We start from the raw sequence: 16,022 nt of genomic DNA, 5'->3' as shown, positions 1-16,022 counted from the left end.
AACTGATTGTCAATGTTTGAGGAAGCATGTGTCACGCTCAGGCTCTGGAAATGTGGAGTATAACACTCATATTCCATCTTTACCCGTGGAGGGCAAGGACTTTGTAGTCTATTGTGGTGCTTCTCGTTCTGGTTTGGGTGTTGTTTTGATGCCAGAAAAGAAGGTGATTGCCTATGCTTCCAGGCAGCTGAAGCTTCATGAGAAGAACTATCCTATTCATGACTTGGAGTTGGTAGCTGTGGTTTTTGCATTGAAGATTTGGAGGTACTATCTCTATGGTGCCCGTTGCGAGGTATTTACTAATCATCGTAGCCTTCAGCATGTGTTTACTTAGAGGGACCTTAATTCTAGGCAACAGAGATGGATGGATTTGCTGAAGGATTACGATATTACTATCTTATATCATCTTGGCAAGGAAAATTGTTACACCTAGAAAAATTTCATGACGTCATATGGTAGATAGACTAATGCGGGGTAAGAAGTATATGATATTTTACAAGTAAGAAGTAGTACTTAACGGTTCTAATTAAAATTCCAAAGACGTTTGAGGCAAGAAAAGAAAGTTCGTTGAAGAATGTCTAGTGTAAGTCGTGTTTTGAAAGTGGTTTGCAAGTACCGAGCTAATGTTGATTTAATAATGTCTTAAGGGAAAAGTTGTAACACTCCTTTAATAAAGTGTTAAACAAGTTCTAAGAAAGCTCCATAAGGATTGGAGATCAAACGAAACGACGAAAATAATTTCAGAAAAGTGGAGTTATACGACCACTTTACGGTCCATATAACTTTATACGGTCTGTATAAGGGTCCGTATAACCCAACAGAAGAAGAGATTTCCTTGATGCTGAAATACGGACACTTATACAGACTGTATAATGTTATACGGACCGTATAAGGGTCCGTATAAGTCCCGACGGGCTGAATAATTTCCAAGTATAAATACATGTTCCCACTTCTAATTTTTCATTCTTCCCACTTCACCACTTCTCTCAAGACCTATATAAGGTTCTACATATTTCATTAACATAAATCCAAGGCAACTCGAAGGATCAACATCGAGAATCAAGGAAATCGAATGCAAGGAAGCTTTTTAGGGTTGCTAGAAGTCAAGAATTTCTTTGGAAGTGGAACTACGGTTTTCTTCAAGTGAGGCATTTCTATCCAAAACCCATTCCTACACAATCAAAGGTGAGTTTTATGATCAATTCATGTTATTTAGAATATTGAAGGGGTGAAAGACTTAGATTATGGAAGAAGGTAGAATATGGAGCTCAAATGTGAAATGATGGTGTTCTTGAATAATAGCTTGACATGAACCATAATTCTTGAGATATTATGAGTATAATCTTGTTATAAATAATATTAAGAATGTTGGAGAAGCATTATATGTGGATGAATACGACGTTGGGTAATAACCATGGTTATGGATGACTTTGAGAGGGAATTATAAGAATTGGATAATGTCGAACTTGTCAATTTATGGATTATGATATTACGAATGTTGTTATTGATGTTTGGGAGTTGTTATATCATAGGGAGGAAGTTGTAGAAATAAAGGAAATGCTGCCCAATTTTCGTTAGCTTTAGCTTGAGCTTAAGCATGTTTTCGATTATCTAATCTTAGCACGAATTTCGTTGAATGTAGAATTACGAACTTGGAACGAAGGGTTTAGCCGGCAAGTTAGAAAGGCGAAAAGGTATGTGAGGCTAGCCCTTTCTTTTTCTAAGGCATGACTTCCTTTATCTTTCCGTGACTCTCTTATATTTCGAAAACTATGAGTCTATGATTAATAAGAGCTTCTCATGAAATAAAGACAAGAGATGCGTTATGAATATGGCAATAATGATGATGAGTCTAAGTCTAGAGATCCCAAAGCTTATAATATGACATTCGTCTAAAGCTAATGATTCCTTGATGTTATTCATTGTTGCTAGACTCACCATATAATGCTAGATCTTTCAAGGTGAGGCATGATGATTATGACTACTCCATAATGGAATTGGTGGTTCTCGACCTTACATCACCCCGATACAATCATAGTATTTAATTGATTTCTAATGCATGTTATATGATAAGTATATAATGATGAGATAACACTGTGCCTAGATGGCCGGGCATGACACTGCGAAGGCGGGCGGCTTATGATTACACCGTGCCTAAATGGCCGGGCATGACATCGCGAAGGCGGGCGGCTTATGATTACACCGTGCCTAGAGGGTCGGGCATGACACCACTAGTAGGCGGCATGTGATAGTTACCCGGACGCGGGTTAGCGATGATGGTATATTCGATATGCATATATGGGTTTACCTTTAAAAGGTTAAGCAGGTTATATCTTCACCTCATGTTTCATTGTTTCTTTACTATGTTATTGCTATTCATGCCTTACACACTCAGTACATTTTTCGTACTGACGTCCTTTTTTTTTAGACGCTGTGTTCATGCTCACAGGTAGACAGGGAGAGGTGCAGACCGGTAGGAGCTTATCAGCGAATTCACAGGAGCACTCTATTACTCCAGAGGTGCTACTTATGGTCATATTCTTTTGTGTATATATTTGGGGTATGACGGGGTCCTGTCCCGTCCTTATGTCTCAGTACTCTATTAGAGGCTAGTAGATACGTACATGTGGGTAGCTGATGTCCCAGGCTAACTACAGCGTATATATGTTTGTATATCATTTTGATAACCAGGTAGGCTTATGCGCGTGAATGTAGATATGTTTTGGAAGTGATAACAATCTCCTTATGACTAGTTGTGTTGAGAATAATGTATGTGTCCAGGATGAGTATGATGACTAGCGTTATGAGTGGTGCTCGGTAGTCAGGTTCGGGTACCCATTATGGCCCTCTAGTGGGGTCGTGACAAAAGTTGTATCAGAGCAGTTCCGTCCTAGGGTGTGTCTACGAGCCGTTTCCAGTAGAGTCTTGTTTATGGGTGTGAAGTGCGCCACACTTATAAACAAGAGGCTGCAGGGCATTTAGGAAAAATGACCATTTTTCTTCTTATTAGATCATGCCATAGAGCCATGTTATAAGATTTTCTCCTCCCTAGTTGTGCGTTATGATTTCAGCAATGCCGGTAAAGAGAAAAGCCACAGCCTCCCAGAAGGGCAAGGCTACGACAGAGTGGCAGATAGAAAAGGAGCCACCAACGAATGTAGAAAAAGGTGAATCCCAAATGAGGCTCCATCCAATACCTCTCACACTCCGCCTATTCTAGAAGAATAAGAAGTGATTCAGCTCCGGCTCCTATGCCTCCAGTTCCTCCACCGGGTGCTTCGAGTCAACAAATGACCGAAGCTATTCAATTATTGACCCAGTTGGTTGCTGCTTACGCTCAACGGCAAAGCACGGGTTATATTGAGAACGTTGAGAATCATCTCCGATACTAAATTTGTGGAGTTGGCATCTTATAGACTCTGGGATGTGGCGGTTCTTTGGTATAATAACTGTATATTTTCAAGAAAGGAAAATACACCTCCCCCAGTTTGGCAAGAATTCGTAGATGCTGTCATCCGCTACTATTTGCCACCGGAGGTTCGTCGGGCTAGAGCTGATAAATACTTTAATCTTAAGCAAGGGAATATGAGTGCCCGGGAGTACAACCTTCACGTTAATTCATTGGCTAGGTATGCTCTGACTATGGTGGCTGACATGGGAGACAGAGTACACAGATTTGTGAGTGGCTTAGGGACACATTTGTTCAAAGATTGTTTGACATCTTCATTGCAGGAGGGGATGGATATTTTCCGTATTCAGGCCCATGCCCAGAACTTAGAAGAGCAGCAACATCCGCGAAGGGGTGAGCGTGATTTTGATAGAGGGCTAGATCTGCTAGTAGTGTATAGAGGGGGTCAGCAACAGTATTCCAGGTATTCGGGCCAGTCCGCGACTAGTGCACCCCCTCGGTTCGCGGGTAGAAGATTTGATCGCCCCATTTATTCTGGTTCAGGTCAGAGTTCGAGGGTCTCAGGTTCCCAGCTTGGAGGTAATCCTAGCCAGAGGCGACCACCGGTTCCACGATGTAGTCAGTACAGAAAGTTACATTCGGGCCCGTGTCGCCAAGGTTCAGATGGTTGTTATGTTTGTGGACAGACTGGGCACTTGATGCGTGATTGTCCCTCGAGGTACGGTAGAGGGGGGTTCAGCCCACAGGATCAGCAGCTGGTTCTTCTTTATCTGTGCGCCCGATAGGGCAGACTTCCCAGATTCCAACAGGCCATGGTAGGGGCAGAGGAGGAGCATCCAGTTCAGGTGGCGCCCAGCCCCGTATTTATGCTTTAGCCGGACGTCAGGATCTTGAGTCCTCCCCGGATGTGGTTACAGGTATACTATCCATATTCTCTCATGACGTTTATGCAATTATTGATTTGGGTTCTACGTTGTCTTATATTACTCCTTATATTGCTGGCCGCATTGGGGTGAAACCCGAACTAATTAAACCTTGCGAGGTATCTACTACGGTTGGGGATCCCGTAATGGCTTGACAAGTATAAAAGAATTGTGTGGTGGTGGTATGTAATCGTCAGACTATTGCTGATTTAATTGAGCAGGAAATGTTAGATTTTGATGTGATTATGGGCATGGATTGGTTGGCCTCTTGTTATGCTAATGTCGATTGCAGAATGAAAGTAGTTCGATTCCAATTCCCGGGAGAACCCGTGCTTGAATGGAAAGGTAACACTGCGTCTCCAAGAGGTAGGTTTATTTCCTACCTTAAGGTTAGGAAGATGATCGCCAAAGGCTATATTTACTACCTAGTCCGAGTTCATGACACCGAAGCAAAGCCACTGACTTTTCAATCTGTCCCGATAGTAAATAAATTTTCGGATGTATTTCCAGATGAACTTCCAGGCCTTCCTCTGGAAAGAGAGATTGATTTTGCTATTGATGTATTGCCGGACACCAAGCCTATATCTATCCCTCCTTACCGAATGGCCCCTACAGAGTTGAAAGAGTAGGCGAAGGCGCAATTGAAAGATTTGCTAGAGAAAGGATTCATTAGGCCCAGTTCATCACCGTGGGGAGCACCTGTCCTATTAGTGAGGAAGAAAGATGGTTCCCTACGGATGTGCATTGACTATAGGCAGCTAAACAAGGTGACGATAAAGAATAAATACCCACTTCCAAGGATCGACGATTTGTTCGATCAGCTGCAGGGTGCCAAATGGTTTTCTAAAATTGATCTAAGATCGGGGTATCATCAAGTGAGAGTTAGAGGAGAAGATATTCCTAAAATAGCTTTCAGAACGAGATATGGCCACTATAAATTTTGGGTGATATCGTTTAGGTTGACTAATGCTCCGGCGGTGTTTATGAATCTGATGAATAATGTATTCAGGCCCTTTCTAGATCTATTTGTGATCATGTTCATCGATGACATCTTAGTGTATTCTCGGTCAGAAACGGAGCACGCAGACCACTTGCGTATTGTCCTTGGAATTCTTCGGACTTGAGAGTTGTATGCAAAATTCTCAAAATGCGAATTTTGGCTAAATTATGTGACTTTTCTGGGCCATATTATCTCAGCTGATGGCATTCGAGTAGATGTTCAAAAGATTGAGGCCGTGAAGACTTGCCTAAGACCTAAAACACCTACAGAAGTCCGTCGCTTTCTGGGATTGGCAGGTTACTATAGAAGATTTGTAGAAGGGTTTTCCTCTATTTCAGCACCATTGACGAAGTTAACTCAGAGATCAGCAAAATTTCAGTGGACTGACGTTTGTGAACGCAGTTTCCAGGAATTGAAGGATAGATTAACTTCAACCCCAGTCCTGACACTTCTGGAAGGATCAGATGGTTCTGTTGTGTATTGTGATGCCTCTGGTGTTGGGTTGGGCTGTGTGTTGATGCAACATGGTAAAGTCATTGTCTATTCTACCCGGTAGTTGTGGAAACATGAGAAGCACTATCCGACTAATGATCTTGAATTGGCTGCGGTTATTCATGCGCTAAAGATATGGAGACACTATTTGTATGGCGTACATGTTGATATTTATACAGATCACAAGATTCTCCAATATATTTTCAAGCAGAAAGAGTTGAATCTTCGACAAAGGCGGTGGTTAGAACTGCTAAAAGATTATGATGTGAGTATTTTATACCACCCCGGGAAGGCGAATGTGGTGGCCGATGCTCTTAGCTGCAAATCTATGGGCAGCCTATGTGATGTTCAATTGGAGAAGAAAGAATTAATTTGTGAGCTCCACCAGCTAGCCAGCCTCGGAGTTCATCTAATTGATTCAGGCGATGCAAGAATTGGTATTCACAACCCATCTGTTTCATCCTTAGATATGGAGGTGAGGGAGCGCCAATATGAAGATCCCCAGTTGATTCATTATAGAGATACATTTCCGGAGAAAGAAAAGTCACCGTTTGAAGTCTCTGCGGATGGAGTTCGTAGGTACCAACACAGGCTATGTGTTCCAAATGTTGCAAGACTACGTCGTCGGATTCTAGAAGAAGCTCATTATTCTCGGTGCTCCATTCACCCAGGAGCGACGAAGATGTATCATGATATTAAGTTAATATATTGGTGGGATGGAATGAAGAAAGACATAGCTGAATTTGTAGCTCAATGTCCAAATTGCCAACAAGTGAAAATTAAGCATCAAAAGCCAGGAGGATTGTTACAAGCCATGGAAATTCCAGCCCGAAAATGGGAAGTGATCAACATGGATTTCATTATAGGGTTGCCTCGTTCCCAATGTAAGTATGACTCCATTTGGGTGATCGTGGATAGACTCACGAAATCAGCTCATTTTCTTCCGGTCAAAACCACATATTCAGTAGAAGATTATGCAAGGTTGTATCGAAAAGAGATTGTGCGACTTCATGGTGTCCCGATATCTATTATCACAGATCGAGGGGCACAATTTACAGCTAAATTTGGGAAATCTTTCCAAGAAGGTTTAGGCACTCAGGTAAGGCTTGGCATAGCGTTTCATCCACAAACTGATGGGCAAGTCGAACGCACTATTCAGACATTGGAAGATATGTTACGGGCATGTGTGCTAGATTTTGGGGTAGCTGGGATGATCACTTGTGTTACACCTCGTAGTTTTGTACCTTGAGATTCATCGTATGATTAGTTGTCCTAATCTTTCACATCGACATTATCTTCGAGGTTATACGATATTAGACATGCTTATTGTTACATCTTGTATTTTCATTCAACATATACATGACTAAGTTGAGAGAAAAGAAATTTGGGAAATATAAACGAGATACTTGCTTACCCGACGTGCTTGCTTAACCTACGTACTTCCATCCTACTTGCTTGAGTAGGTGACAAGTTAACAACAAGTAGGTGATGCACCTACTTAAAGTGTATGGACCTAGTTAAAAATAGAAAGGAAAAGGATAGAGATGGGCTGATCTGGGGGCAGCCCAATACCCATCAGCCCAAGCCCTTTTAGGAGACTATATATATACATATATCACCTCATTTACACTTAGAAACAACATAAAAATCTCTCCCCACGTTCTCAAGGCAGCAGCCCTCTTTCTCTTAGGGTTTATAAGTATTCTTCTAACATTTCTTACAAAACAGCCCCTAAAACCCCATAAACTCTAGGTGATTTACATCCCTTTTCAAGTTGATGTTGAAGGGAATATTAAAGCTTGTTAGAATCTGAACCAAGAGAAATATTTCTACAGAAAAGGTAAGGGTTATCCTTCTATTTTCTTCCCCCACAAACTGAATTGATTGGAGCACTTTAAAGGTAAGAAATTGGAAAGAGACCGCATAAAAATCAACTTTAAGTTGCTAGGTTTATTGGGCTGTTTTGTGGACTGTTTTGTGTTGTTGTTGAGCTATCTCTTTTGCTACTGTTCCTATAAGTTTTGGAAGTTAAAAGGGCGTGGAGAGACCCATATAATCGAAGGAGTAGTAGGCTCATAGTTCGTCGTTATGTTTCAGGTCGATTAACACTAGTATGATAATCGTTTTGTGCGGAAGTGAACATATGTAGGAGCTGCTTTTGTTGTGAGTTGATTGAGGACTTCTAATCAAGGTAAGGTTTCAATTATTCTTTATGTATATGAGCTAGCTGAAGCTTTACTTATATTGGCTTGTCAAGAATTTGTGAAACATCGACAAGAAGTCCTAGTCTATTGTTGAATGTTGACCTAATGGATTGTGGAGGTTATTCTTGTATTGTTGGAGGGCTGGACGTGTTGTTGATTTTATTTTCATTTTTGTTGATGTTGTTAACGTGTGAATAAATGCTGGAAAGAAGAGGAGTTCAAAACTATTGTTGTAGGATCAGAAACTGAGCTTGCCGCTCGCTATGCAATAATTATGAATTTTTGGGATAGTTCCTATGGTATTAAGGAGCTGGATTGATAGTATTAGTTGCTGATGTTGTTAATATTGTTGTTGGTTACTGTTTTAGATTTCGGAAGTAAAGAAATGTAGGGGAGGTGCTGCCCGATTTTCTAGAAATGAGCTACTAGCTTAGAAATATGTTTCAAGCCCTTTCATAGCTTAACCATAGTTTTAATGTCTTGATGTAGGTTGAAGTATTACGGGTAGTACACACACACACACACATATATATATAGTGAGTCATTGATAAGCACAAAGGTATGTAAAGTTATCCCTTCTTCCTTCTTTGGTATGAATTACATAAAATAAACAAACGATGAACACATGTGACTCCAATGAACTCTAGTTCTCAATAGTACTTGACATGATAGTTGTCTTTGGTCCCTCAAGTGTTAGTTCATCCAATCTATTCTCTCGAATCCTAAATGATGATTCATTTTGTACATGGTTACCCCTAGTACTAAGTGTTCTCACATCGATAATAACACTTTCAAAAGATATTCTGAGATAACAAGATTGTGCATTCACAAAAGAGTCTTCATACAGGATTATGAGTTACTAATGAAAGGCTTGGCATTCGTATACATTTTCATTGCATCATTTCACCGAGTCCCTTACTAAAGGGCCGGGTACGGTATATATATATATATATATATATATATATATATATATATAGATTTCACCGAGTCCCTTACTAAAGGGTCGGGTACGGTATATATTTACAGAACCACGAATCAGCTGGCTTTTCCCACCAAGTACCTTACTAAAGGGCCAGCTACAGTATATATATGTATGTATATGACTCCACTCACCGAGTCCCATAATGGGCCGGGTACGGTATACAGAGTATATCTCCTGTCATCTTTTCACTCACTCATGATCTTCATTACTGTACTTCATGCTTTACATATTCAGTACATTTTCTGTACTGACTCCCTTTTTTCGGGGGCTGCGTTTCATGCCCGTAGGTACAGACACTCAGTTTGGTGATCCTCCCGACCTAGGATCTCGCTCGCTTTGCTTGGAGAGCTCCATTGTTCCGGAGCTTGAGTCATTTTGGTACAGATCCTTTGATATAGACTTATGCATATCCAGGGGTATGGCGGGGCCCTGTCCCGTCATATTTCACTATTATACTCTTAGAGGTCTGTAGACATGTGTGGGTTGTATATAGGTTTTGGTCAGCTATATTGACATGGTTTGTTTTGGATATTCCCGTATATAGTGGCAGCCTTGTCGGCTTGCATATTTTGTTATGTTTTGGTTAGCTGTGACTCCTCAGGAGACAGGTTCATTATGATATATGACGTTATGAGTCTATAGCTTGCTTTTACAAATTTCCATATTGTCCTTAGTTTCAGCCTGATTATATCTAGCAGGTTCGTATATGAGTGTCCAGCTCGGGCACTAGTCATGGCCCATCGGGTTGAGTCGTGACAACTTGCCTCTTATTGAGTTCGCATACAACAACAACTATAATTCTAGTATTCAGATGGCTCCGTATGAAGCCCTATATGGAAGGAAGTGTAGATCCCCAATTGGGTGGTTTGAAGTAGGAGAGGTACAACTAAAAGGTCCGGAGTTGATCCAACAAGCGGTGGAAAAGATCAAAGTTATCCGAGATCAATTATTTACAGCCCAAAGTCACCAGAAATCTTATGCGGACAACCGTCGGTGAGACTTAGAATTCCAAGTTGATGATTGGGTATTCCTGAAGGTATCACCGATGAAAGGCGTGATGAGATTTGGTAAGAAGGGAAAATTAAGTCCTCGATACATAGGACCTTATAAGATTGTCCACTAGATAGGCCAAGTAGCTTATGAACTAGACTTACCTCTAGAACTTGAATCAGTCCATCCAGTTTTCCATATATCAATGCTCCGCAAATGTGTTGGAGATCCGACTAAAATCGTGCCGGTAGATGATGTTCAAGTTACGAAAAAATTAACTTATGAGGAGGTACCTATTGCCATACTAGATAGGCAAGTGCGGAGACTTAGAAACAAAGAAGTAGCTTCAGTCAAGGTTTTATGGAGGAACAATAACTGAGAAAAAATGACTTAGGAAGCGGAAGACAACATGAAGTCCAAGTACCCCGGGGGAGATTCAAGATGAGACATCAGTATTATGAGGTACGTAATGCTTTCTTTTTAATGCTTTTGGTCATGTGTGGCTATAATTTCTTGCTATTGTGTTGTAGCCCTGTGAGGCGATGTTATTATAGACTGTTGTGATAGGATGGTAGCGCCATATTATAGGGGAAACTCCGGCGAAATTTTTGTAGAATTCCCGAGAACTTAACATTTGAGGACGAATGTTGTTAAAGGGGGGAAGAGTGTTACACCTCAGAAAATTTCATATCGTCGTATGGTAGATAGACTAACGCGGGTTAACAAGTATATGATGTTTTACAAGTAAGAAGTAGTACTTAACGGTTCTAAATAAGATTCCAAAGACGTTTGAGTCAAGAGAAGAAAGTTCGTTGAAGAATGTCAAGTGTAAGTCGTGTTTTGAAAGGGGTTTGCAAGTACCGAGCTAATGTTTCTTTAATAACGTCTTCAGGGAAAAGTTGTAAAGCTCCTTATATTATTAATAAATTGTTAAACAAGTGCTAAGAAGGTTCCATAAGGATTAGAGATCAAACGAAACGACGAAAATAATTTCAGAAAAGTGGAGTTATACAACCACTTATACGATCCGTATAAGGGTCCGTATAACCCAACAGAAGAAGAGATTTCCCTGATGGTGAAATACGGACACTTATACGGACCGTATAAGGGTCTATATAAGTCCCGACGGGCTGAATAATTTCCAAGTACAAATGCATGTTCCCACTTCTAATTTTTCATTCTTCCCACTTCTCCACTTCTCGCAAGACCTCTAGAAGGTTTTACATTTTTCATTAACATAAATCCAAGGCAACTCAAGGATCAACATCATTAATCCAAGGAAATCGAGTGCAAGGAAGCTCTTTAGGGTTGCTAGAAGTCAAGAATTTCTTTGGAAGTGGAACTAGGATTTTCTTCAAGTGAAGCATTTCTATCCAAAACTCATTAGGTGAGTTTTATGATCAATTCATTTCCTTTAGAATATTGAAGGGGTGAAAGACTTAGATTATGGAAAAAGGTAGAATATGGAGCTCAAATGTGAAATGATTGTGTTCTTGAATAATAGTTTGACATGACCATAATTCTTGAGATATTATGAGAATAATCTTGTTATAAATAATATTAAGAATGTTGGAGAAGCATTATATGTGGATGAATACGACATTGGGTAATAACCATGGTTATGGATGACTTTGAGAGGGAATTGTAAGAATTGGATAATGTCAAACTTGTCAAATTATGGATATGATATTATGAATGTTCTTATTGATGTTTTGGAGTTGTTATATCATAGGGAGGAAGTTGTAGAAACAAAGGAAATGCTGCCCAAATTTTGTTAGCTTTAGCTTGAGCTTAAGCATGTTTCCGATTATCTAATCTTAGCACGAATTTCCTTGAATGTAGAATTACGAACTTGGAAGGAAGTGTTTAGTCGGAAAGTTAGAAAGGCGAAAAGGTATGTGAGGCAAGCCCTTTCATTTTCTAAGGCATGACTTCCTTTATCTTTCCGTGACTCTCTTATATTCCGAAAACTATGAGTCTATGATTAATAAGAGCTTCTCATGAGATAAAGACAAGAGATGCGTTATGAATATGGCAATGATGATGATGAGTCTAAGTCTAGATGTCCCAAAGCTTATAATATTATATTCGTATGAAGCTAATGATTCCTTGATGTTATTCATTGTTGCTAGACTCACCTTATAATGTTAGTTCCTTCAAGGTGAGGCATGATGATTATGACTACTCCATAATGGAATCGGGGGTTCTCGACCTTACGTCACCCCGATAGAATCATAGTATTTAATTGATTTCTAATGCATGTTATATGATAAGTGTATAATGATGAGAAAACACTGTGCCTAGATGGTCGGGCATGACACCGCGAAGGCGGGCGGCTTATGGTTACACCGTGCCTAAGTGGCCAGGCATGACACCGCGAAGGCGGGCGGCTTATGATTACACCGTGCCTAGAAGGCCAGGCATGACACCACTAGTGGGCGGCATGTGATAGTTACCCGGATGCGGGCTAACGATGATGGTATATTCGATATGCATATATGGGTTTACCTTTAAAAGGTTAAGCAGGTTATATCTTCACCTCATGTTTCATTGTTTCTTTACTATGCTATTACTATTCATGCCTTACTTATTCAGTACATTTTTTGTACTGACGTCCTTTTCTTTTGGACGCTGTGTTCATGCCCACCTGTAGACAGGAAGACGATGCAGACCCGTAGGAGCTTATCAGCGGATTCACAGGAGCACTCCACTACTCCGGAGTTGCTACTTATGGTCATATTCTTTTGTGTATATGTTTGGGGTATGACGAGGTCCTGTCCCGTCCTTATGTCTTAGTACTCTAGTAGAGGCTCGTAGATACGTACATATGGGTAGCTGATGTCCCAGGATAACTACAGTGTATATATTTGTATATCATTTTGATAACCTGCTAGGCTTATGCGCGTGAATATAGATATGTTTTGCAAGTGATAACAATCTCCTTATGACTAGTTGTGTTGAGAATAATGTATATGTCCAGGATGAGTATGACGACTAGCGTTATGAGTGGTGCTCGGTAGTTAGCTCTGGGTACCTGTCGTGGTCCTCTAGTCGGGTCGTGACAAAAATGTGGTGGCAGATGCCTTCAGCATAAAATTGGCTAGCATGGGCAGTTTGGCTCGGTTGATTGCGTCAGAGCATTCGTTGGCCAGGGAGGTTCGTCCTGCGCTAATAGTTTCATGAGGCTTGAGATGTCTAATTCTGGCAGGGTGTTGGCCTGTGCTGAGGCGAGATCATTGTTTCTGGAGCAGATTAAGGCAAAGACAGTTCGAGGATGCGAGTTTGAGTAAGATTCACGATAAACTCTTGCGTGGTGAGGCCAAGGAGGCCGTGATTGATGATGAGGGTGTCTTGAGAATCAAGGGGCGTTTTTGTGTTCCCCGTGTTGATGACTTCATTAAGATAATTTTAGTGGAGGCTCACAGTTCTAGATATTCCATTCATCCTAGTGCTACCAAGATGTACCGTGACTTGAGGCAGCACTATTGGTGGGCTAGGATGAAGCGTGATATTGTTGAGTTCATTGCACAGTGTTTGAATTGCCAGCAGGTGAAGTACGAGCACCAGAGACCCGGGGGTACACTTCAGAGGATGCCCATTCCAGAGTAGAAATGGGAGAGGATAGCAATGGACTTTGTGGTTGGTCTTCCAAAGACCTTGGGTAAGTTTGATTCAATTTGGGTCATCGTTGATAATTGACCAAGTCTGCCCACTTCTTACTGGTTCAGGTTACCCATACTGCTCAGAAGTTGGCCCATATTTATATCCCGGAGATTGTTCGCCTGTATAGGGTTTCGATTTTCGTCATATCTGATAGAGCACAACGTTCACGTCCCTTTTCTTGAAGACCTTGCATTTAGAATTGGGTACTAGGTTGGACCTTAGTACAGCTTTCCACCCTCAGACGGATGGCCAGTCTGAGCAGACTATTCAGGTCCTAGAGGATACACTCCGAGCCTGCATTATTGAATTCGGTGGCCATTGGGATCAGTTCTTGCCATTGGCTGAGTTTGCATATAATAATAGTTACCACTCGAGCATTGACATGGCCCTGTTTGAGGCTCTTTATGGGAGAAGGTATAGGTCTTCTATCGGGTGGTTTGATGCATTCGAGGTAAGGCCATGGGGTACAGCTCTGTTGAGAGAATCCTTAAGTAAAGTTAAGAGGATTCAGGAAAAGCTCTTGGCTGCTCAGAGTAGGCAAAAAGAGTATGCGGATCGAAAGGTCCGAGATCTTGAGTTCATAGTTAGAGAACAAGTCTTGTTAAAGGTCTCACCCATGAAGGGTCTGATGAGGTTTGGGAAGAAAAGTAAGCTTAGTCCCAGATTCATTGGTCCGTTTGAGATTCTCAATCATGTGGGGGTATAGCCTATGAGTTAGCTTTGCCCCCAGGTTTTTTAGGTGTCTATCCCATGTTCCATGTCTCTATGTTGAAGAGATATCATGGCGATGGCTCTTTTATCATTCGTTGGGGTTCTGTCCTGTTGGATGAGAATCAATCCTATGAGGAGGATCCTATTGCTATTCTTGATAGAGAGGTTCATAAGTTGAGGTCGAAAGAAAAAGCGTCAGTGAAGGTCAGTGGAAGAACCGCCCCGTTGAGGAAGCTACTTGGGAGACAGAATCCGATATGCGAAAGAATTATCCGCAGCTTTTCACTGAGTCACGCACCTTCCCCTTATTCCTTCTCTTTGTATGTTCGGTGATGAACGGTTGTTTAATTAGAGTCTGATGTAACGACCTGCTAGGTAATTATGGGGGTGACTTAGAAAACTAGACCTCCGTCGGGAATTTCGAGGCCATAGGTGAGTCCGTAGCGTGTTTTTATGTATTTGTGCATGTTTTGTTTGCGTCTGTAGGACCTCGGATTGGTGTTGGGATTTTTGAGTGGAAACTGGTGAGAAAAAAATGAGCTATAGGTCAAAATGGACCGCTATAGCAGGTGTGGGACCGCGGCAGCGAGTCCGTCGTAGCGGGTATGGGGTCGCCGCCGCAGGGAGGTAGGACTTTAATGAGGTCTACCACTGCAGCGAGGCCTTGACCGTTGTAGCGGTCGACGCTGTAACAGTTCGCATTTTGCGGGAGGGATTAGCGCTCGGAAATCTACTTTGAACTCGTTGGTGCTCTTTTAGACTTTGTTTTAAAAGAGTCGCCACCTAATTTTTAGGAAATTAGGAAAGCCGGTTTTGAAGGGATTTGAAAAATCCTTCATAATCTAAAGTTCTAGGTAAGGGTTCTGGTCATCCCCAAGGGAAGGTGGTAGGCACCCTAGTATTAAGGATCCGTACTATACGGTTGACCTTCGAATTCCAATGTATGAGTATTTGCATGAACTGTTTATTTGGTGTTTATTTCCCATATTATAAAGTCTGTCATTTTGCATATCATTTTTGTAAATAAATTGAGTATATCCCCTTTACATATAGGGAATTTAGGTTTGGATTTATAATATCCAGATACAGCTAGTTCCTTTTATATATAAGGATAGTAGTGGTTTTGCAAAGATAAAAAGTTTATTTATTAAAGTGTGGAATGAATGGGTTTTTTTTTTCCATGCTTGACTCATACATGGTTCGGGTTAATCCGTTTAATACGTTTTCAGAATGTCCTTATCTAAAACCTTGATGTTTATAAATGATTTATACGGATTTCAATTTGTATATATATATGAGAAGTTTTGCCATAACAAAAACTAACCTTTTCTTTTCCCGTGAAATTAAATTTGAGGCCCAATACTTGTAAAGAGGTTGCATTTTTACTTGGGCTTGGCCCAAATCTTCATTTTTCTGAAAATAATTAAGTGTAGGAAGATGTATTGATTTTCCTGTTGGGCCTTAGCCCAAAAATGAATGTTTTTCCGCTTACTGGGCTCAGCCCAAAATAGGCATTCCCTTTTTCTGAAAATTTGTTTAAATGGAGCTTTTAAAAAATGTGATTTTGGTTGGGCCTTAGCCCAAAATTCTCATTTTTCCCCACTGGGCTTGGTCCAAAAATCTTTTGTTTAGGAGACTAAGTTTTTAA

The 16,022-nt window shown here is 40.9% G+C and overlaps 1 protein-coding gene and 1 long non-coding RNA gene across 2 annotated transcripts; both read left to right on the top strand.

Annotated features, from left to right (window-relative positions):
• Positions 1 to 7,479: 7,479 nt before the first annotated feature.
• Positions 7,480 to 8,602, top strand: LOC132042095 (uncharacterized). Its single transcript, XR_009411348.1, has 3 exons — positions 7,480 to 7,664; positions 7,922 to 8,015; positions 8,518 to 8,602. It is a non-coding gene; the product is annotated as an uncharacterized LOC132042095 (long non-coding RNA).
• Positions 8,603 to 13,611: 5,009 nt separating this feature from the next.
• Positions 13,612 to 14,898, top strand: LOC132042096 (uncharacterized; the record flags this gene model as incomplete). Its single annotated transcript, XM_059432717.1, has 4 exons — positions 13,612 to 13,661; positions 13,874 to 14,114; positions 14,438 to 14,578; positions 14,861 to 14,898. Coding segments are annotated over exons 1-4 (470 nt in total), but the record flags the coding sequence as incomplete, so codon positions are not given.
• Between the last annotated feature and the right edge of the window lie 1,124 nt (positions 14,899 to 16,022).

The sequence above is a fragment of the Lycium ferocissimum genome, unplaced genomic scaffold (assembly GCF_029784015.1).
Source record: "Lycium ferocissimum isolate CSIRO_LF1 unplaced genomic scaffold, AGI_CSIRO_Lferr_CH_V1 ctg13267, whole genome shotgun sequence".
Classification (NCBI taxonomy): Eukaryota; Viridiplantae; Streptophyta; class Magnoliopsida; order Solanales; family Solanaceae; genus Lycium; species Lycium ferocissimum.
The sequence above is the reverse complement of the archived record's forward strand: the minus strand, read 5'-3'. Positions and strand labels throughout refer to the sequence as shown.